Source organism: Haemorhous mexicanus, chromosome 8, assembly GCF_027477595.1.
Source record: "Haemorhous mexicanus isolate bHaeMex1 chromosome 8, bHaeMex1.pri, whole genome shotgun sequence".
Taxonomy (NCBI): domain Eukaryota; kingdom Metazoa; phylum Chordata; class Aves; order Passeriformes; family Fringillidae; genus Haemorhous; species Haemorhous mexicanus.
Genome location: NC_082348.1, coordinates 11,836,414 through 11,858,254, shown reverse-complemented (window position 1 = coordinate 11,858,254; position 21,841 = coordinate 11,836,414). Strand labels below are relative to the sequence as shown.

The 21,841-nt window shown below is 42.6% G+C and overlaps 1 protein-coding gene across 4 annotated transcripts in view; it reads left to right on the top strand.

Moving 5' to 3' along the window:
• Positions 1-21,841, top strand: part of GLI2 (GLI family zinc finger 2) — a 294,552-nt gene that overhangs the window by 136,524 nt on the left and 136,187 nt on the right. For all 4 annotated transcript variants that reach the window (XM_059852751.1, XM_059852752.1, XM_059852750.1 and 1 more), the window contains one exon: positions 18,844-19,006. In XM_059852751.1, coding sequence (XP_059708734.1) covers positions 18,874-19,006 — 133 coding nt within the window. In that variant the 5' untranslated portion in view covers positions 18,844-18,873. The remainder of the gene's footprint in view (positions 1-18,843; positions 19,007-21,841) is intronic.

Below are 21,841 nucleotides of genomic sequence, written 5' to 3'. Positions count from 1 at the left end.
TGTTCATTGGAGGCTCCAGCTCTTTTGATATCGGATCCACTCACAGCTTGCGTGTCCTGCCTCAGCTTTATTTTCCCTTCCAGAGGCATAGATACTGCATGAATCACTGTGTCTTTGCAGAGGCTCCAATGGGCAAAGGTATTTGTTCTGAAACCTCACCAGGCTGTAATTAATCTGTAGACGAAAGGAAATGGTTTTGTGACAGCTAAATGAAGACCAAATAATGTGATGTGATGAAAGATATGCTCAGCAGTCGGATTCAGGATCTGAAGTTATATGAGTTTAGCTTTATGGTGAGCTGAAAAGGGTATGAAAAAAGAATCGCCTCTAGTCCCACTTAGCAGCAGACAAAAGCAGAGGAAAACCTGCATGTAATTATATATTAATATGGAGAAAAGTGAGAAGAGATTAAAAAAATTACACCGTGTTATGTGATATTCTGTGTATTTGAAAACATTTGGAAAACTTGCGCACAAACTACATGGAGTACACAGGAACACATATGCTTTCTGCATTAGTTCTGTGAGATCAGCATATGTCCCAGTGAACAGGCTGTCTTTTCTTTGGGCTTTAGTTATGCTGAGATAGAAGACATCTGATTAACCTTAACAAAAATATTGCAGACTTTTGTAAATTAGGCTGAGGAGTTTGTTATTCTCTCCCCTCCCCCCCTTCCCCCCCAATCCCCATTTTGAAATATTTTGCAGAAGGAAAGAAGTTGCTGATCATCTCGTTTGAAAGTTAAATATTTCTCCAGTTAAAAGTTTGGGGGTTATCTTTTTGTTTGTTTTTAAAGAAGGAAGAAATATCTTAAAGTCATGTTTCAGCTTGTTCATTATCAGTTGCCCCTTTGATGCAGGTTCTACTTCATGCGTAGCTGGGATTGGTTTTAGCAAAAAGGCTCAATGGTAAACTTGGCACCTTCCCTGTAGTTTGCTGACTCTGACCTGTGGAGTAGGCACTCACACTGGTTGATGCTGAACATTTCAAGCAGCAGCAGCGGCAGTGAATCCTTACCTAACTGGGTGATCTTCCAAAGCATTGAGATTTCTTATCTCCACTTCTGCAGGATCACAGAATCCCAGAAATTTCAGGTGACAGAAGGCTGAGGGGGGCTCTTTGTCCCCAGCCTCCAGCCCCAGTGGGGCTGCCACCACCACTGGGTTAAATTGGTCATGGCTTGTTTAGTGGAGTCTTGCAAACCTCTTTGGAAGAGGTGCCTCAGCCTCTTGAGTGTGACCTGGTCCAACACTGCATGGTCTTCCTGGAGAAAACTTTTCTGAACACCCAACCTGAACTCTCTAGGGAGTGCAATGTCATTTGCTGCTACCAGAAAAGGTTTGGCTTTGTTAGAGTTATAACTGCAGACTTTTACATTAGATCATGCATACGTGCTTATTTTCTGTTTTATCCCAAGACTTTGAGAAAGAAACTTCAGTTAGACTGTATTTAAAATAAAACCAGATTAGGATTACCAAATCTTAATGAAATCTTATTTTCACTAGGGCTATACCATATCTATGCATTAGTAGCATTATAAGACTGTGACAGTATTGTTATTAGGATTATGATTGTTTTCAGCACTATCTATCTCTCTTTTCAACAGGAACATACCATTTCAGGTTGCTATTCCTAATTCTGATAGCAGAAAGCAATGACTTTGATGGCTGGACAGAGTTGTATAATGGTAGGAGAATGAGTTTGATTCTCTTTTGACTTCAGCATCATCAACAAAATGATCAAGTACTGTAAACTTACATTATAATTATGATGTCAGAAACAGTATAACTTGGTTTTCAGGTTGACTGAGAATGTGCCCTGGGAATTAGGAGGAAATATATTTTTCTCATTTGGAAGCTGAATAAGTCCTAACAGAAGTATTTCAAGAATATTTATGTAGTTCAGTGATGTTATACTCAGCAAGTAGTTTATAAATAGCTGAAGTTTTAAGATCAGACCATCTCAGTTTTGGTTCCCATTTTATTTACTTGTCATAAATGAACTCGGGACTCTGCACCTTTTGTTTTTTTGTTTCAATATGATTTGCAACCTACACATCTACAGCAATACTCACTTTTCTCTGAGATGGAAATTACTAATTTAAGTAAGCAGGTAGTAGACAATTTGAGTCTTGAGAAAGGAATGTTGATAATTTGAATCTTGAGAAAGGAATGTTGAAGGAAGAGCTGTCTCAGTGTTTCAGTTAAGACATAGGACAGCATTTTCCAGACAGTGTAGAGAATTGACTGCTGGAATTTTAGGGACACTCTGGAATACCTTGTATGTGCAGCGATGGGCCAGGTATCTTAATTCCTTCTGGTTGTATAATTTCTTTAAAGCATCTTATCATGGACATCCAAAATGCACCAGAAGTGAATAAATGTGATACCTGAGTCACTCTGATAGAGAAGATAATCCAGAGCTATACAGGATATTGCCTGCTTCTCCAAGTCACATGAAGGGGACTATTCTTCCTCAAACCAAATCTTTGTACCTCTAGTGACTTAGAGTGTCAGAAGGGCTTTGTCTTCAAGATCTTTCTAGTTCTTCCTTAAGGAACTCTTCTAGTTCTTCCTTAAGGAACTCTTCTAGTTCTTCCTTAAGGAACTCTTCTCAGTCCTGCTTTAGGGGTTTTCCAGGATGATCTGGAGGAGGTGGTGAAAGCAAAGGACACAGTGGTGTGGAGAATGATGCCATCTCTCATACCGCAGTGGGTATGTGAGCTCATCTGCTGTGATGGGAAGCAATGGCCTTTCCAGCCTCAGCTGGTTTTGCTCCTGTTGGTGCTGGTGTCCAATACCAGTCACCTGCATTGGAAACAAACAGCACCCACTGGAGCTGGGCATCCTGGCTGTGCAGCAGCACAGCTCCGTGGGTTTGCCTTCTTACCTTCATGCCTCTCTCCTCCCCTTCCCCCACAGTTTCTGCTATGCTTTCTCTTGTAGACAGCAATACAGGATCAGACTGCTTTTCATTTCCATCACTTTTCCCTGCTGTGACTGAATCTGTTGCAATTAAATTTTAATTGAGATGCACACTGCTTAAATAGACACAAGACAGCTACAGCTATCGCTAATTAATTTTCTTCCAAAATGACAACATTTAATAATTATATTCCTTGTCACTTACATTATTTATACAAGTTTAACTCTGGGAATTTTTTTAAAGACACGTCAGCTGTGAAAGTGCTTTATGGTGTTAATCTCCTGTAAGGCAATTGTGATTAACTTCAGAAGTGGAAGTATGTTTATGGTGCATTTATTAAAATGTAGCTCTGCAAGCTTCAGGAAAGATTGAGGTATTTCTACAATAAGGTAATAGTGTTTCTGGTTGCAGTATACAAATCTAGAGAAGCCCTAATGGTAATAATTTGTGCTTCTGTATTATCTCCGATCTGAGGATCTCTAAGCATTTTGTGACTACAAATGAACAAGTTCACACCTTCTGCAGGGATGCTTCCCCAGTTTCTCACTTCATCTGCCTTAGCACAAAGAGATCATCTGCTGCCCCAGCTTGCAAAAGTCCTTGCCCTCTGCTACCTTGCTGTAATACTGGGCAAAGCAAATGACCTTTTTGTATTTTAGTCTGAGGAATCCATCACTGGTTGCTGTCAGACAGGGTGTTGGATGAGTGGGACCATTTGTCTGTTGCAGTGTGACAGTCCTTAGGCGGTGCTGTGACAATTTGGGGGTTCTGTCTGTGCTTGAATACATCACTGCTGCATCGTGGCATGACTTTGGTGTTTGCAGAGAGGTGCATCATCATCAACCTCCAAACTTCAAACATTCACAAAACAGGCAGAAATTTCTCAGGACAGCTGAGAGGAGAATTTTTCCAGCCTCTTCTGTGGGGAGGTGTGGCTGTGATGTTCCCTCTGCAGAACAAAGGAGCTGTCTATTGAAGGTGAGATGCATCAGCCCTGGGGTTTTACTGGCAGATCAGGAAACTTTGGGAATGACTGAAGAATTGGAGAGGCTTTTTTTTTTTCTCAGTGAGGGTCCTGTCTAGGGTGAAAGTTTAAGCTGGAAGTTGCAGCAGAGGGATTTTCTGGGTCAGAGAATTAAATGTGGGAGGGCAGGACAGGTAAGACTTGGATCTCTCAGAGGACCCAAGACCAGTAAAAGTCAAAACTAGACGTGAAAAGTGACTGCAAGTACCTGGGTGTGCCTATTTTCTCTGCTAGCATCGAGTAACTCTTTAAAAATCTTCACACCTTTCTGGTCACTAGCAAAGTAAAGCTGCTCTGGGAACAGAGCTCTGGGAAAGTGTGTGTTTGCATTTATTAGAATGTTGGGATTAGTACTGATGTTGCAGAGCAGAATGAGTTGGATGATGCAACCCCATTCCAGGAAGGCTGAACAGAGAGGTTTTCCAAGGATGGCATGAAAAGCAATTGTACTGTGTGCTGCTGTGATCAGAGGAGGTTTAGATGGTGTGGATTTAGAGAGCTGATCAACTGGACATTTGTAATGAGTCAGCCGAAGGAAATTAAATTTGTTAAATGTGCATATAATGAAACTCTTTTGTTGGATATTTGGGACCATCATAATTATTACATAAATTTCAGCAGTTTCTTGAAGATATTTTGATTCATTTTATAGTGAATATATAGCATAATATATATAACATATATATATATATCCAAAACCATTTACCTCTGTATCAAGATGGATTTGAATGAAAAGCTCTCTGGTCATCTCTCTATCCTCATGTACTGTCATAGCAGCAAAATTGCATTTCAAAAGCTTTTCATTGTCACTTCACTTTATTTTCCCCTCAAGTTTTTCAACAGCAAAACAGACTGGGCAATATTTAGTGCTATTTTGGTATCTGTTTTGTTTCTTGTGCAGTGTTGTACTGTGGCAGGGGAAGGTAAGCCAGAAAACCCTATAGAGGATTTTTTAGAAGCAATGGAACCTTTTTGCACCTTTATTTTATCACATGTCTCAGTAGGCTGTAGTTGACTACACTCTTCCTAAGAAGGTAGTGCAGTTAATTATTTTTGTGCTTATTGGTAATACAGTCAATTCTCGGCAGAGACACAGGTCTGTGTAGCACAGTGGGGTGGGACAACAGTGTGTTCCTTCCACATGGGCCTGTTCTGGGAGCCGAGGTCTGCTCTGTTGCACCTGAAGAGACAGGAATCATTTATTTCTCTAAGAAATAGATTTCTTCCTATGTGTGTTTTCCCTGAAGTTATTTACACACGCAGCCGTTTGCTTTGAGGTCTTGCATGCTCTGTAATTTGCACGTGGTGCTGGAGTTGCGGATGGTTCGTTCCTTCGATTGCCGATTCTCACGCTCTGAAAAAGGCCTTCAGCTGCCAGTGCCCTTGGCTGGCTGTGGGGGCTGGAGCCCAAAAGGGTTTGGGAAAAGCTGTAGGTTTTCTACATGACACGCAGTGTGAGTGTCCGGGTCCCAGCCAAAGGGGCAGGCAGCAGCCACGTGGCCTTGGGGCTGTGATGTATCATTGCACTGATCAGCAAAAGGGCAGGTCTGAACATTAAGGAATGTTCACAGCCAGCAGTCTTATGTTCTAAAAATCTCAGCAGACTGTGACAATGGAAACCAACCCAGCACATGCTTCAGGTCTTTCTCTGAAGGCATCTGCCTGAACATATTCTCTAAAGAAAGAACAATCTTGGATTACAAGCGTGCTAAGGGAAGACATCTACTGTTTTCTCAGTATGCCACTATTGATTGGGGATATCCATCAATTTTTGTTTTCAAAAAATACATTTTCTCTGTTTTTTTTTTTTTAATTAACATTTATCAGCATTTATTAGCAATAAACCTATGAAGTGCTGAGTTTGCAGTGATGATACTGTCTCCAAGACAGGAAGTATGCTGAGATGTCTCATAATACATGAAAGGCTGGGAAGTGCCCAAGAGGACAAGGTGGTACCACATGTTGAGTAGCTATGGATATGGTTTAAAAACAAGAAATTCTGTGATCATCTGTGGCTGGTGACAAGTGCCCCATCCCTGTGCCTTCAGCTCTATGAAAGTTTGGACTCAAAAGGATCAATGTAGAGATGAGGAAAAATAGATGTTTCATTTCTTCAGTAGAGAAAAAGCTAACTGGGTTTTCAGTCAAGTGCTAGGTTGTGACAGCAATTAAAATGCATACCTGAAGAGGTTTTTCAGTATTTGTAGTGTATAAGTTTGAATGTCAAGATTCCCTGGCACTGTGTGTTATGCAGAAGCAAGGGGATATAAGACCTAAAATCTTTCTTTTGGTGAGGAACAAGTGAGTTAGGATAAATGAGAGTTATTCAAGTGATTATTCCCTTACAGGAGGAAACATAGAATTAACTGTGGAACCCTAGTACTTCTAAAAACAGAACAGGAAAATAAGAACTGGTTCCTGATTTTCTGAGGGGATCTGAGTCTCTTACCTTGGAGACCTGTAATGAAACAGAAGGCAGCTCAAATTAGTAGTTTCAGTGGTGAAAACTAATTATAAATAAGACTGGGAGTGGGCAGATATCTCTGACCTGTATGACCAAACCCACTCAAAGAACACATATTTAGGCCCTGATGGAAGCAAGTGCATATGCATTTGCTCAAGTCTTCCTGAAGCTAGTGAGATTGAAAGCATAGTGTGGTAGGCTTTGATAGGCTTTGAAAGAGGAGACAATGGCTGAGGCAAAACAAAAGAGCATGCCATCAAAGGATGTAAAGCAAAGTGACAGGAAAAAAGTGACAAGCTAGGAAAATGTTCTTTGTTCCCACATTCTGAATGGCTGTGAAATCAGCTTTGTACTCATTAGAGCCAATGTAAAGGAACTTGCTGTAAATGAAAATGAATGGGTTAGAGGCTGGTGTTTTGAGTTCAGATGTATAGGTGAGTGGCAGGAAGCTCAAGGAAATGCCAAACTCTGAGACGCTGTGCAGAAGGAAGAAGCAGGAGTCAGAGGTGGCCTAGAGGCAAATCTTACAGTGAGGTTGGAGGAATCTTGAGGACCACCCCAGGTTTCAAACTTGGATAACAAACAAGATGCTATCCACTTCTACAGCATTTGGCATCCTTTGCTAGCTTCTAACTATGGCCAGACTTCTGTGAGAGATATTTGAGAGACAGACTGAAATTTCTGTGTGGTTGGAGGGAATTAGGTCCAAATTAGGTCAATCTGACAGTAAAATGTAGGTAAGATTTAGTGGAGAGAAAGCCCAGAGGCAACTGGGCTTTGAATACAGCTTAGCTGTAGTGAACAAGAAGGAAGATGGAAAGAGTTATAGACACAACTGGGATTTTGGATTTAGAGGGAGGCAGACCAGAAAAAAGAGGGAAAAAAAAAGAGAGAGCAAAAAGAGCAGAATAGTGGCTGTGGCATTGTTTAGAAGATGATTGTGGAGGAGTGAGGTGATTGAAGGAAAGAGTAAATGAAACTTCAGGAGCAGGGAGGAAGTTGTAGATGGGAGGTAAAAGAATTAGCTTGTTTTTACTGTTTTCTCAAGGAAGAACTTAAGCTTGCATGCAGGAAAATATATGGATATAGAATATCTTTATGTGCATTAATATGCAACAGAAATAATGTACAATAACTGCAAGGTATATTGTAACTGTTTTAGTAGATAGTTATATATTCATTATAACTAAATCATAACTATAACTAAAACCAGATATATGTGTATGTGTGTATACACACATGCTCCTGTACAAGAGTTCTGTCCTGAAGAATTGATATGAATCCTTTGCATTTTGTCTTAAATTAGAAGCTATCAAGGAATGAAAGCAAATAAGGATGCAGGATTTACAGAATCTTCTCAGGCTAGCCTTAATGACTTGAGTCTTCTGTAATGAAATAGTTGAAAGAATCTTCTTGTGTCTAGTGGCCACATCAGTAGCTGTGCCCTGAAGTCTGGTACAGCCTCTGAAAATCTGTGGGGGCTCAACAGGTGCAAACGCAGTTTCCAGTGCTGGGGCCCTGGCCTGGCTACCACCACACACAGTTCTTCTGCCTCACTTGTTCTATTCCCCTGAGCCATAGCAACCTGCTGACATTTGCTACAAGTCCACTGCTGGCCTTTGTTTGGTTCCAGTAAGTTTTGGGGACATGAGATATTCTGGCTTGTCAGCCCAGTTTGTTTTGTATGTGAAGCAGACACTGCAGGGCTGTGGAGGACCAGACCTCCTTGTATTCCCAGTCTTTTCTGGGCTGTGGAGACACCACTGCTGGGATTGAGATGGGATGGGAGGTTTTCCCCTTAGCTTTTTTAACAAGAGAATTAAATAAATTACAGTGTTGTTTCTTTCCTTTTTTTGATGCTGGCAGCTGCTTACCAGATCAAGAAACTGAGTTCTTATAGGCCACAACGTGAAGATTGCATGATATTCTCTTGGTGAATGGTTTTATAATTTGTCTTAGTCATCACAATACTTGTAGCACAGTAGACGTAACTGCATAGTGAAAGAATGTATATTCTGCAACATTGGCAGGACATAAACACCTGAGTCCTTATCACAAAAGAAAAAAATAGGGAAGTTAGAAGGTAGACATTTTTGTTGTCAGCAGAGAGAGACATGCTAAAATTTAATAATAATAAATGCAGATGTTTTGATGTGTGAAGGTAGGGCAAACCATCCTTTAATAATAGCCTGATACATAGGTGCACAGATGATCAAAATGCTGATCTAGTCTGACCTTCTCTATAATACCATCAGAGAACTTTTCTGTACTTAAAACCCATGTCCTATGATAAGTCTTACACTACAGCAGACCTCCTAGAAAAATACCTGAACAAAATGTTAGCTCTGCCATGTTAGAAAGTCTGGCACCAGCCTGAATCTAGTGCTCTTTTCTGTTGAAACTGGGAGCCTTGTTTCTAATCTGAATTTCTCTAGTTTAATATCTGTCTTGTAGCCTTTGTGGTTGTGTATGTGTTAATATTACTGATCAGGTCACTCTGCAAGTGCCTCTCTGTTGACCTCTCTTTGATTTTTCTCATGTGTGGCACAGGATCCTTGGCAATTTTCATCTCTCTGCTTGGACTGTGGGCACCAGAACTGCACATACTGTCAGTTCAGGGTTAGGCAGAGAGGCATTACAGTCTCCCAAACTCTGTGTAGACAGATACATATTGCTTTAATCATTTTGATGTTGGTACCCTCCATAGAGCTTCTCAGCCACTGTCTGCCCGCCATAAACTTCAAGTAATCTCCAGTCAGTGTTTCTCAGACAGTTTTCATTTTAATCAATTATTTTCCAGATGTGTGGCCTTGTATGTGGTTACTTTAGAACCTATAATCTTTATCTAGGCCATCTAGGCATGGAGAGCATCTCACTGGTATAAAGCAATCATCTTTATTTACCATGTCAACACCCATTTGTCACCGACAGGCTTCATGACTCTGTTTGTTTCCAGTCCCTGATACACAAAATGATTGTAACTCTCCATTCATATGAATGTTTCCACCAGATTCAGTAATACCAGTCAGGACTAATTTGTGTATTAAAGGAGCTATTCCACTTCTTGTTTATTACTCATGTTCATAGTGTTACAGTCTACACAATTAAGGAATCTCTTCTCTTTGAGTCCCTTGGTACCTTGATTAATTTTAATCTTGACATCTTGATTTCTGGTTAAATGAGTGCTCATTTTCACCCTTGTCTTTTGTCATTAGCTTAATACCCTCCTGAATACTTTAGCCTGTCTCCTGAAAGACTTATTCCCATCCACTGTAATGACAGCCAGCCACATTGTACAGTTTCTTTTCTCTGTAGAAGATGGACCTGCACTGCTGAAAACATAGGGGCTCTGCCAGTCACCACTTACTTAACTGTTAATTTCTGGAAAAATACATAGCTTTGTAACTTGAGCCACAGCTCACAGAAATTGAATGCTCTTCAAAGTATTCATTTCATTCTTCCTCGTATAATGTTCCTTGCCAGGATTCTTGGTTCTCCCTCAATTTTTCTTCACCAGCATGCTTGTGTCCTTGCAGACTAGTCTTTGTTGTGGTTCGTGAGTACATCCCATATAGCTCTCACCTCTCCTACTAAAGCAGCTGTCAGCTACTGCAACAGTTTTGGGGTTTTCAGATGCTAGTTGTAAGCATAAGGCAGACCTTGATGACCTCCATGGTCCCTTTTCAATCCTAGATACTCTGTGTTCCTCTGAGAAACCCTTCTCCCATTCTCATCTGGATGAATTTTTCTCCGTTCTCCTGTTTATGGACTGCCAGCCATTTTATGTGGTCTGCATCCTGCCTTCAGCTGGCAACTGGAGTCTTATAAAGACAATATGTGGAGTGGAATAAAGGGTGGAATAGCAGCCTGTGTGGTGTATGTGTTCAGCAGAGGAAAATGAGCCAACTGAAGTGTTGCTTTTTTGTTTTTAATTACATTCTTGTTTCCTTCCCAGGCTTCTCTCTTCTGCATGCTTACATGTGTGCCTCTGGAGGCAGAATTCAATAGGTTGATGAACAGAACTGTAATGTTTAAAAATAAACCAAAATTTTGTAATGAAACATGTTCTGAAAGAGCCTAGTTGCTATAGGGATTTTTGCAAGGATGCAGTCCTTCATCTTTCATTGCTCAAAATAAAGATTTTCATTTCTTGAGCTAAATGAGGGGTTTCTTATCCAAGCTTTGGAGCCTGTTCAATGTCATCTGGATGGACTAGCCACTACAAGACATTATTACTCATCCCACCCCTACATAAAGCAAACCCATTAAACTTCAGTGCATGTGGTTTGTATTTGGGGTTTCATTCATGAGAGTTGAAAGTGCCCAAACTACTGCAGCACGGAAGTGAAACCCTGAGAGGATTCTCCTTCAGTCACCACCAAGCCAACAAAACATTCACTTCTCAAAACCTCCCTTGAATCCAATATCAAGGCAGCTCTTTTCCTGTTAGCCAGATCTCCTGTGCTGACCCTTCTCTGCTCTGTGGAATCTGCATAAACATCTCTGCTCAGAATCAGTTTCTGCTCCTCTTGTAGTATGTGCCATTTACTTATGTAGTATCTTTTACTCAGAAACCTGATGAAAAGTCATTAGGTTACTAGTGATGTGCAATTAGAATCTAATTTTGTTGTTAACAGTTTAATGGTCCTCCACCCTGGTCTTCATGCAGTCTGTCACCCACCCTATTTAGCTGTAACCCATCCTGGTGTAGCTGCCAAGCACCACAGATGTTTTCTGACATGTTAGTTATTAGCATTTTCTGCTCTTGTTGGAGCATAAAGGTGTTTTTTGGGGGGGTTCTATATTGCTCTTTTTTTTTAGTTTTCTATTTTGGTGTGCAAAGGTTTCCTAAAATGAAAACAATACTACTTCATTAGATACTCGTGTGCACACATAGGTAGTATTTGTATTTTTGGTTCTGTTTTTGGAAAAAACACAGTTGTGTAACAGGAAATTGAAAACTTCTTTGGATTTACATCAAAAACACAAATTTAGACAACACTTTGACACAATTCTCTCACTCTTACAACAAAAGCAAACAAATAAACAAAACCCAGTGAAGATTCAGGGACCAGTTATAATGGTGACGCATCACTTTTAAGCAATTTTTGTTTACCTGGTGGCATCCTCCCATATTTTTTGCTGCATGTTAATACAGAGTCTGACTGCAGGAGTGTCTTGATTATCTTCTTTGACGGTTTTTTCGCATGTTGGAATTTGCTTAGTGGAAATTTTCTCATGATAAGACATGTAGGATTGGTTTTGTAAAATTACAAGCATGACTTTGTTTTCCTGTTCTACCACAAAAGACTCTTCCCTCCAGCCCCCACTCCTCCGTCTTCTCAGTTCTTCCAAAGTAAGAAACAAAGATAACTTCTGAGGGAAGGAGGGAAAGTCAGGTACCCCAGCCTGCATGCCTCAGCACGGACCAGTGCAGATTCTGTGTCTGGCTTTGAGCTTTTATGTCTGTTCGTTTGTTTTGATGATGTATTGTGATTGTTTTTAACCCAGCATCTGAAAGATAATTTTTGTTCAAGGCTCTAAGTTTGGCAACTTGAAAATATACTGGAAGTGGGGAAACGATTCAAATGTTTTGCTGTTTTATAAATCAGACTTGTTTGTAATGAAGCAGCAATATTAAAGTGATATTAGTGTTTGTGAAAAATAGGAACATCAGGCTAAACCTGAAAAATGGCTGAAATGTTAGTTCCTCTATTTAATATCATCTCCTTTCCAATAAATGCAGCCCAGAAAGTAAAATGGCTTTAGAAAGGGAAAAATCATTTATGTTGCAATACAGTAGCCTCAGTGCTGTCATTTGGTGCCACAGAGTGTCCTAGGATAGCCCGGCCTGTGGCTGACATTCCTGTAGGACACGTCTTTCCCATAAGTGCCACCTCTGTCAGCCCTGCCCAGGACCTGGGGGCCCAAGGGCTGGCTGCCCCTCTGTGGATGCTGGCATTGCAGCCTTGCTGCCCAGGACCCATCAGCAACTGGCTCCTGCTGGAACATCTCCCAGGAGCTGCTGAAGGCTGGTTCTTGAGCAGGTAGCTGAATATTTACAGACAGTCCATTTGGTGATTATTTCTGAGTGCCACCACTAACTCCACTATCCTTGTTTGATGTTAGTGGAAGGCTGCTGTGGTCATTGTAAGCAGGGGGGACAGCACTTGTGACTTTTTTTGAGATGGTTTTCTTTCACATGGCTGGGACCACCTGAAGCAGTAAATTCTCTTTGTGCCTAGACACAAAGTCTTGGTACTCCATGGACAAAGAGTGATGGAGCAGGCTGGAAGGTCGCATTCTTTGAAGCTGTTTGCAGGGCATATTTCTTCTATCAGAGATCCTTGCATGTCACTTTTCTCCCCTGTGTCTCTCTTCCCTCTGTGCCCTGCCTCCCTCTCCTGTCCCTGCCGTGAGTAGATGTCATGTTGTGCCTTCCCCTGCCCCAGCAGTGCATGTATCTCCATCTCTTGGGGAATCAGGTCTGCCTATAGTCTTGCTTCTTCTTTTCCATGCTTCTGTTTCCACAGGATTTGCCATTGTCTGTGCTTCAGTAAGTCTTTAAGGTCATCTCCCTGTCCCCTTATTTCTTGTTTTCCAGGCCCTTGTCCGTCTTCAGGAACTTACTTCTCTTTCCACATCTATCCAATCATCCTTGCAAACATCCCTCCTTCCTTCATGCCTCCTTCCTACCCTGCATTTTTCCTTTCTTTACCTTCCTGGACAGAGTTGTGCCTGTGAAATATCTCAGGACTTGGGGAGCTGGCTGGAGGTGATGTTAGTACAGTACAGAGAGACCCTACAAAGCCCCAGTCAGTTCTGGGTGCACTTTGACCCCTCCCAGTATTGCAGAGCAGCTTCTTCCTCGTGCTTTTGGTTTGCTGTTGCCATATGGAAATGGCAGATGGTGTTGATCAGGAAGTTAATCTAGAAGTGTATCCGTTTCATGCCGTATGCGAAGGATTTGTTCATTAAACTTAGAACTCTAATTTAAAGCCAATTAACGGAGTGATTTGAAGAGACTTGTTGTTTTTGAAGTTCAAAAGAGATGCTAAGTCTCTGATTTCAGCCTTTGTACATTCCAGAACCTGTATAACTATTGCAGTTTTGCCAACCCAACTGGAGGTATTTTTTGTCTCTTTTCACCCCCCATTCCTTTTCTTTTTTTTTCTTTTTTTTTCTTTTTTTTTTTTTTTTTTTTTTTTTTTTTTTCCCTCTTTTCAGTTTTTGGAGTGATACAACTTTTACCATGGGCTGGAACTGTTGGGTGAACCTTTCTCAGATTTCTCAGCAATTTTAGCCTTACCTTTGAGAGCAAGCAGGCAGAACTTGTGTGTCTTCCTATCCTGTTTGTTGTTAGCACAGCTCCCTCCCCCCTCCCTTTGGCAGCCTGGCATTACTCTTCTCTGAGCAGGAGTCAGGGTAGGGGTAGAAAAACAGCAAATCCCCTGAGCAGCTCTGTGCCCTTCTAGCCCTGCTTGTGCCAGCATGGGTTTGTCTCTGCTTCCTTTCATCGCAGAAGCTGGGAAGGACCCCCGAGAGAAGGTTTTTTGAGGGGAAGGGGCAGGAGTGGCCCCCAGTCAGAGAGCTACTGCCCCAGCGTACAGCTCTAATTTCCATGTGTAATCAACCCTGTAGGATTGGCCCAAGCAAACCATTCCTAAGAAATGTCAAGATGGGAAACCTTGTGTCAGGAGGACTTCAAAAGTGATTAGTTCTGAATTAATTTTTATGCTGCTTTTACCCGAGATTGATATTCTGTAAACAATTCTGGGTCCTTCAGCAGCAGACAGCCTGTTTGGATAGTCCCAAGATTTACTAGTGGCATTTAGACAGAAAAAAACTTTCTTTAGTAATTTGAAGCATTTGCTGACATAAAAGAAAATAGAGGGGTCAAGTTTTGCTGTGGTACAGAGCCTGTGACTTCACCAGGTTAACTGCTGCTACTTCCATGTAATTGAGAGCATAATTTGGCTCAAACCCTGGGAGACCGAAAAGGATCACGGCAGCCACTGTATTAAGCCAATGTTCAGAGCAGTTGGCTCACACGGAATTTCATAAGTGGATCATGTATTCAGAGGGCTTTAGCTGTATGACACAGTCCACTGCAAAAGAAGAGATGGTGGGAGTGTGTTCTTGTTTATCTTCACTAAAGCAGCACACCAGGAAAAGCTGTCAGACCTGGGATTGTACCTACATAGGGCTGATGTGGCAGAACTGATTGTCTCCCTGTGGGTGCCTGAGCACAAACCTGGCAAGAGCAGGGCAAAGGCTGCTCTTGGTTATCCCAGCTCCCATCAGTCTTGCCAGGAGCCAGCAGCAGTGGTAATGGATACTGGCTGTGGTGCTGGTGTCAGCAGCCAGCACACCTTCAGCGTGTCCCCTGGAGGTGACACCACCTCACTGGCATTGCTAGGGCTGTGTATGGAGAGGTCAGGTGGAGATGAACTCAGAATGAAAAGAGAATGCACACTGGTCTGAGAAAGCCCAAAATATTCCCAAAAAGTGAGATGGCTTCTGGAAGCATGCTTTGGAAATTCCTTTCTGCCCCTTCCATGGGGCTACCAGCCTTGAAGGTAGCACTCAGGATTGGATCTGAGTCATAGTGTCACTGGCACTGCCTGCCCTCTGCCAGAGAGGATCACTCCCATGGTGCTGCTTAATCTTTGAGCAGAAATAGGCAAAATTGGTCATTCTCTTTTCACAGAGAAATAAAAAAAAAAAAATGTTTTCTGCCCTGTCTGGGGGAGGAGAAGAGAGTTTCCTGATGAAAGAACAATCCTGAAGAAGGAAATAATTGCCTTTAAAAAAAAAAAAAAAGAGGGTGTGCAGAGGGTATTTCTGATGAGTATTTGTTAATTCCTAAGTTTTCCAGCAGTCCTGCTCAGGCTGATGCCCTCCAAAAGAGACAGGCATTTTCGGGCAGCACGTTAGACCATTCCTCAAGCACTTGGCGGGAGGGATTGTTTTATTAGGAAAGTTTACGGCTTCTTGTTTTCCCTCAAAGGCAAATGTGACTTTGTTGTTTTTAATTCTGTTGGGATTTCTCCCTTTTAATACACAACACAGCTGTTAAAATAGCTAGGGTTGTCTAGGGCAAATCATATAGCACTTTCCTTGTTCAGATCTCAGATGGCTGCCTTTTTAGTGTCACTGCAGAATTATATTACAGGGCATATGAATAGTGCTGGTATTAGTGTCAAAATCAATTACCCAGCCCTCCTCCTGCAGAGAAAGCTACAAACCTTAGGAAAAATCTGAGTAATCCATTCTGGTTTTCTAATTCTGAGTAATGACGGAGGGCAGAGAGTTGTGCTTGAATAAGTGCATAGGGTCTTTCTCTGGATAGTCACTCCTAAATGCATGCTCTTTACAGGATAAAGCAGGCTCCCTGTGAAACCCTTTTTCATGCCAAATGGCTCACTGCTAAGATTAATCTGTCATTGAATTTATAAATTCTGTGTGGCACAGAGCAGCAGAAAAAGTTTAGCATCGAACAGAAAGCAAAGTATGCATTGCTTAAAAAATGAATGTTGTGCTCTTGGATAGTGTGGATTGACTGACTCCACCAATATATCTTCCTATACTGGTAATAAAAACACTTCCATAGCTTTGTGCCTCAAAGGATCTCAAAGCACTTTGCAAATAGGGCAAAGTACTATTTCCTATTTTATGGCTGTGGAAACTGGTTGCAAGAGAGGAGTTAAGCTTTTTGCCCAGGGACACTGAGGAGACTGTAGCAGGTCCATGATGGGGACCTAAATCTCCAGAGTTCCAGTGCTGTGTCCTGGTCATACACTGCACCACAGAGAAGGCTGCTGTCCACCAGCTCTTGACTGCTGTGTGTGAAACCTCAGAAGGTGGGATGTGAAATCAATGTTGGTGCTCCTTTGCTCACTGTTCTCAGTCCTGGTCTGTGGGCGGAGGTGCTGAGCAGAGCAGGATCTGGCAGGAAGGCTGCTTGTGTCTTCCTGGGCTGAGATGATCAGCTCTGGCTGTGGAGTGCTGTGAAAGGAAAATGACTTTTAGTTGCTGCTGACTTGGGGAAAAGCTCGGAACCTCATAGTCAGCCTGCTCTGCCCCAGGCACCTTTACAAAGCAAAAATAATTATAGACTTATTACCCTAAATCCTGTGAGATTAGAGTAGTTGCATTATTTATTTTTTTTTCTAATCTGGTATTTGAGGATTTACCTGTTTAATACAACCACTTATTGCAAACACTTGAATATTGTTTTAAATTCATAATTCATCTGAAAAGAGAGCATTACAGCTGCAAAGACCAGATTTTCAAATACAGGCATGACTCCTGTCACATTCCGGTTGGATAAATGACACATCTGAAAAACTGGGTCCCTACTGAGGTGTCTGTGGCAGGGATGTAGAGATTTTGCTTCAGGCATCTCTGGAAAAAAACCCATGGCTCTAATCTGCATGTTTCACAGAACAAGTCCTGTTACCACTTCCTTCCTTCCCCTCACTGGCTGCTGAGCTTTGCAGTGCCCGAGGATGCTCCCTCACCCCCGGGGCTGCCCCCAGGGTCAGGGTACCCAGAGAAGGGGGGTTGGGGTGCGAGGGCCAGCGTCTGGTTTCAAACAAAAGTGCAAAGCCTTGAAAGGAGGGACTAAGAAGAAACAGGTGGGGGGTTTGCAATAGAGCCTCTGAAGTTTATTTGCTTAACGAACAGAAGCCCAGGCTGTCAGACCTAGGTCAAATACTCCTGCAGCTCGGGTGTATTTATTTCATACGTGGCCTGTAACCCAACCTGGTTCCTGGATTAAACCACTGTAAAGTCCTGGCCCCAGGAACACATCCCATGCTTGCCATCAAGCCCAGCACATGTTGGGGCAGGACCTTGAGGGGCCACCTCAGTATTCAGCGGAGCCTTGTGTCATCAGTAAAGCCTATAATTGTAGGTCCTGTCGTTTCCAATGCGAGCTCTGCAGTTTACAGCTGCAGACTGTGACCACAGATCCATCACTTCGTTGTCCCATTAATGTGAGCCACGCCTGAAGGCTCCTGGGATGGGCTGCTCAGGCTGCAGCACACAGCTGCTTGGTGGGACACCACTCTCCCAGAGCCCAGGCAGTGGTGACAGTCCTTCACAGCCACCATGCCCCAGGTCCCTCACAGGGTGGGAATTCCTGAAATCTTTGGGCTTTAAAGTTTTTAGGAGAGTTTACCTTTTAGTCCAATATGTTCAGGAGTCAGTCAGTCCTCCAGAGCAAAGGGAGGGAAGTTTTGAATTGGTACAGTGGCGATAAAACTACCCCCCCCACACACACAAATGTTCTGGTTTCCCAGATATTTCCCCAATCCCATTAATTCCAGTAAGGCAAACAGCCAGTGTGCTCCAGAGTATTTCAGTAGATGAAAAATTTGCATTTGAAAATTTGCATGTGAAAAATTGCAGATCTGCATGAAAATTAGAAAGGAAAGAGGAATTAGCAGTGGGTTTTCCCAAGACCAGCCTGAGGCTGGTGGTGCCAGGTAACTGTGCTGGTTGTGTGCAAGGAGGAGTCAGGTGGAGACATGTGAAATCAAACAAGGTAAAATGAGGGGAACAAAGTATTTGCATTCAGAAACAAAGTATGCCTCTTCATTTAAGAGAAGCCCCATTTTTACAGTAAATTTGGGATACCCATATGTTTGCTTTTAAGTCTGAATCACACAGAAAAAATGGTCCAAGAATTCAGGAACTGCTGTGTTTTACCAACCTAAGTTTATTTGTACTTTGATGTCTTCTTGTTTTGTGGATATTTTGTGGCATTTAATTCACCATTTGTAATGGGGTTAAAGCTGGGCTGATTTTCAGTTGCAATTGGTCAGGATAGAAGAACTTTCTTGGGAGAGAGAGGGATCAGTGTTTGTTAGACTTCACCAGTGAGAACTTGATGGGATATGGCAGACCTGCTGTGGCTTATCTACAAGCATTGCTGAAAAGTTCTGATCATGACACTGGTTCCAAAGCAGCCCACAGCATAAGCACCCACTGTGGGATAGAAAAAAAAAACCCACTTTAAATATATGTTTATCTGTATTTTATTGGAAATTTTTTGCTGAGTTTTTTCTTAGAATGGTCTAGGTCATGTATACAATGGGTAAATCCATGTTGTGTGTGCTAAATATTTGTATCTCACCTATCCTATAATCCTTGAAAGCCCTTTGGACCTGTAAACTTTACTGTGTAGCCCACTTTTAGCTGGGGATTGTTTTTTGTTCTTGATCTTTGTAGGTCTGTGAGAACACCCAGTCCTTTACATGGTTGTGGCCTTTGTGCCTCTGACTGCTGGAGTAAGGAACCCAGGAATTCTTTGCTGCTTGCCATTTGCTTTTGAACTCTGCCAAACCATCTTCCGCTTCATGGAGCTGATTTTGCCTGTTTTGTGAGTGGTGACCAAAATCTGGTTTTGTTTCATGTCTTGTAGGGTTCCTGAGCTGGAAGATGCCCGTCTAAGATGGAAACTTCTGCTTCAACAGCTGCTGGGAAAAAAGAAGGGAAAGGTGCTGTTCTGGAGGGGAATGGCTTTACAGAGACGGGGAAGAAACCCCCTCCTTTAGCAGCAGCAGGAGCAGCAGTGGCACAAGGAGGTACTTTGTTTTCCACAATTTGAAAGCAGCAGGGGTGTTTTTCATTAGACTGTAAGAATTTAATAAGTATGGTGGCATCTGTCTTCCTGTGAACATGCTGAGTTTATTGGGGTTCTTGGCTGTCAGAGGAACTGGAAACTGTGTCACTGCGTGGCATCTAAACATCACTGTTGTGTGATGGAGAACTGGGTTGGGGTGAGGGTGGTGAGGGGTGGCTGTGGGGGAGTTGGGGCATCCCATCAGTGCTTGCCACCAGCTGACTGGTGCTGCACAGTGTTGGCAGCACTGTGCCCTCCACTCCTCCATGGTTAAAGAGTGCCTGGTGGGGCTGGCTGGAGATGGGGAGCACCTCATTATCCTGGTCAGAAAGGGGTATCATGTGCCAGCTGTGATCCTGCTAAACAGACTGCGTGGTCTTCAGTCATTGCTGCTGGGATTTCACAGTTAGAGAGGCATTTGGGAATGTCCAGACCCAGTGCAGGAATATTCATAAAGAAACCCCTCCACTTGAGCCGTTCCTGTTCAAGTCAGTGTCTTAAGCAAGGTTTTGGTCTTGCTGCTGTTGAAGTCAACTGGGGAGCTCTTGTGGACACCTGCAGGCATGGAGCCATTACTGGTGGATTTAACTGTGGTGTGCATGTGAACGTGCAGGGATGTTGCTCCTGCCTCCTCCTGCTTGCTGTGGCAGGCAAGACCCACCCCCATCTCTGGCAGACGTGTGCTGGTTGATATCCAGAGTAGTGCCAGGGCTCATCGTGGTGGCACAGCTGTGGGCCAGGCTGTGCCCACTGGGGAGCCACCATAACTGCCCTCGCTGAGGACTGGTTGTCATCTCTGGACAGGGTATAAGAGACAAATTTAGGAGAGGCTGCACCAGTTTGGATGTGACAAGAGACACCCCAGCTGTGTAAACTTTGCAGGCAGCTTTTATTTTACTTTTTGAAATACACGCTGTTGCTAGTCAGAGTCTACCTCAAAATGAACCTGTCCTCTCCCCTTCCTTCACTGCAGGGTGTTTTTTCATCACCCCAGGAGAACAGAATGACTCTTCTGTGAGCTTGTCTCTTTCTTACCCAGATTGGCTGGAGAGTTTGAATTTTTTGTTGCCTGAGTTTTGAAGATAGTTTCCAACCAAAAAGGCTTAAATCTGCTTTACCTCTCCTTTTTCATAAACTTTGCTACTCAGGTTTCTTTTTCCAGTTGACCTGTGAAGATTCAGATGCACAGAATAAAGTAGGAGTAGCTAGTAAGAATAAAGTAGGAGTAGCTAGTAATCTATCAGATCAGTTCATGTGTTTGATAAACTTTTTCTTAAAAGCAAGCAAAAAGTCTTTTACAAAATTGTTTGGAGGGAAACGCAGTTTTGTGGTCCTAGATGGGTTTGAGCCACTTTTCTTGTGAGCCCTGCACAAAGTGGCAGAAAGGAAGGCTTGCCAGGAAGCAGAAATAGCGGGGACAGCAACGTGCAGAAGCTTGGCATCCCCCAGCAAATCCCTGAAGAAGCAAAGGCTGTAGGAACTTCTGAGGCAGCCCACTTGAGGTATCATCTCAGTGACTGGCAGACCTGAAGGGTTGATTGGCCCCAACATAGTCCAAGCATGTTCTAAAATTCACGACCCATAGATGTGCTGTTATGAATAAACACCTTCTCTCCGCTTGGCACTTGCCTTGGGAGTGCTTCCACTGAGGAAGCAGTCACAACCTTTCCAGAGATCCAAATGAGGATGCCCCGAGGTGGAGTGTCCATCAGCCCGTGTGGCATCCCTGGAGACCTAATTGGTTTTTAAAGCATCCAGTATGATATGTTCTGTTAGCAGTGTGCTCTCACCTTTAGAAAAAAGTGATTTATGGGCTCAATATTTCTCCTTTTAGTAGGAGGAAGTGGAGAAGTAAGTTGAGGATTGTTTGAAGATGTCAGGGGAATTGTGATAAAAGCGTTGTGTAATGAGATGTAAAGAGTGAAATCTGTGTCATGCTGTGAAGAAAAGTGCTCATAAATGACCCAAAATGGGCAGCGGCAGAGCAGCGTGTGGCCGGGCGCTGGCCCTGGGACTCTGCAGGTGATGCACGTGCTCTTGTGGTTCCAAGTGCTTTCCTTTGAACCCTGGCTAGACATAATACAGGCTCCTGAAAGCCAGCAGCTTGCTTGTGTGTGTGCTTGAAAGTAGAAAAATTAATACAAAGTTGTCTTCTAACCTGAGTGAACTGCAAGGTGTGATTTAGCAGGTGATGACAAAAAGGCTGGGTAGAGATGAGACTCTACTTACATGGTATTCACGCTAATATAACATGCTTGATACCCTAAACTAAAGTAATTACAATAGGCCAGAGCTATGAGTATTTATGATCATATTTTTACAGAAGAAAGCAAATGAGGCTTAGAGATTAATTAGGAAGTTCCAGCTTGAGGAGGGCATCAGCTTTAAAGGGGGAACCTCTGGGCTCCCCACCCTGCTTTGGGGCCTGACGAGCAAGTCTTTATTCTCATCCAAGACAAACTCTTGATTTCATTTATTGCAGAGGTTTTACTCTTTGTACTAGCATATGAGAAAGTGGCAGTGAGGCTCAGCCAGTGCTGCAAATCACCAAGCTGCTCTCCAGAGCCAAACAAATGTAATTTGCAACACATTTCTTCTCCTTTATTCTACTGAGTCACACAGAAGGAGTGCCATCATAGCACGTTTTGCATATTTTTCAGATCATAAGGTTTTCTTTTTCCCTTGTAGGAATTAATAGATTCATAGGGTTTTATTTCTAATTAATTGAAGGAGTAAACTGAATATTAGTTAAATATTGAAGAATAACTATTTGATTATGTTATTATTTAGACTGTAT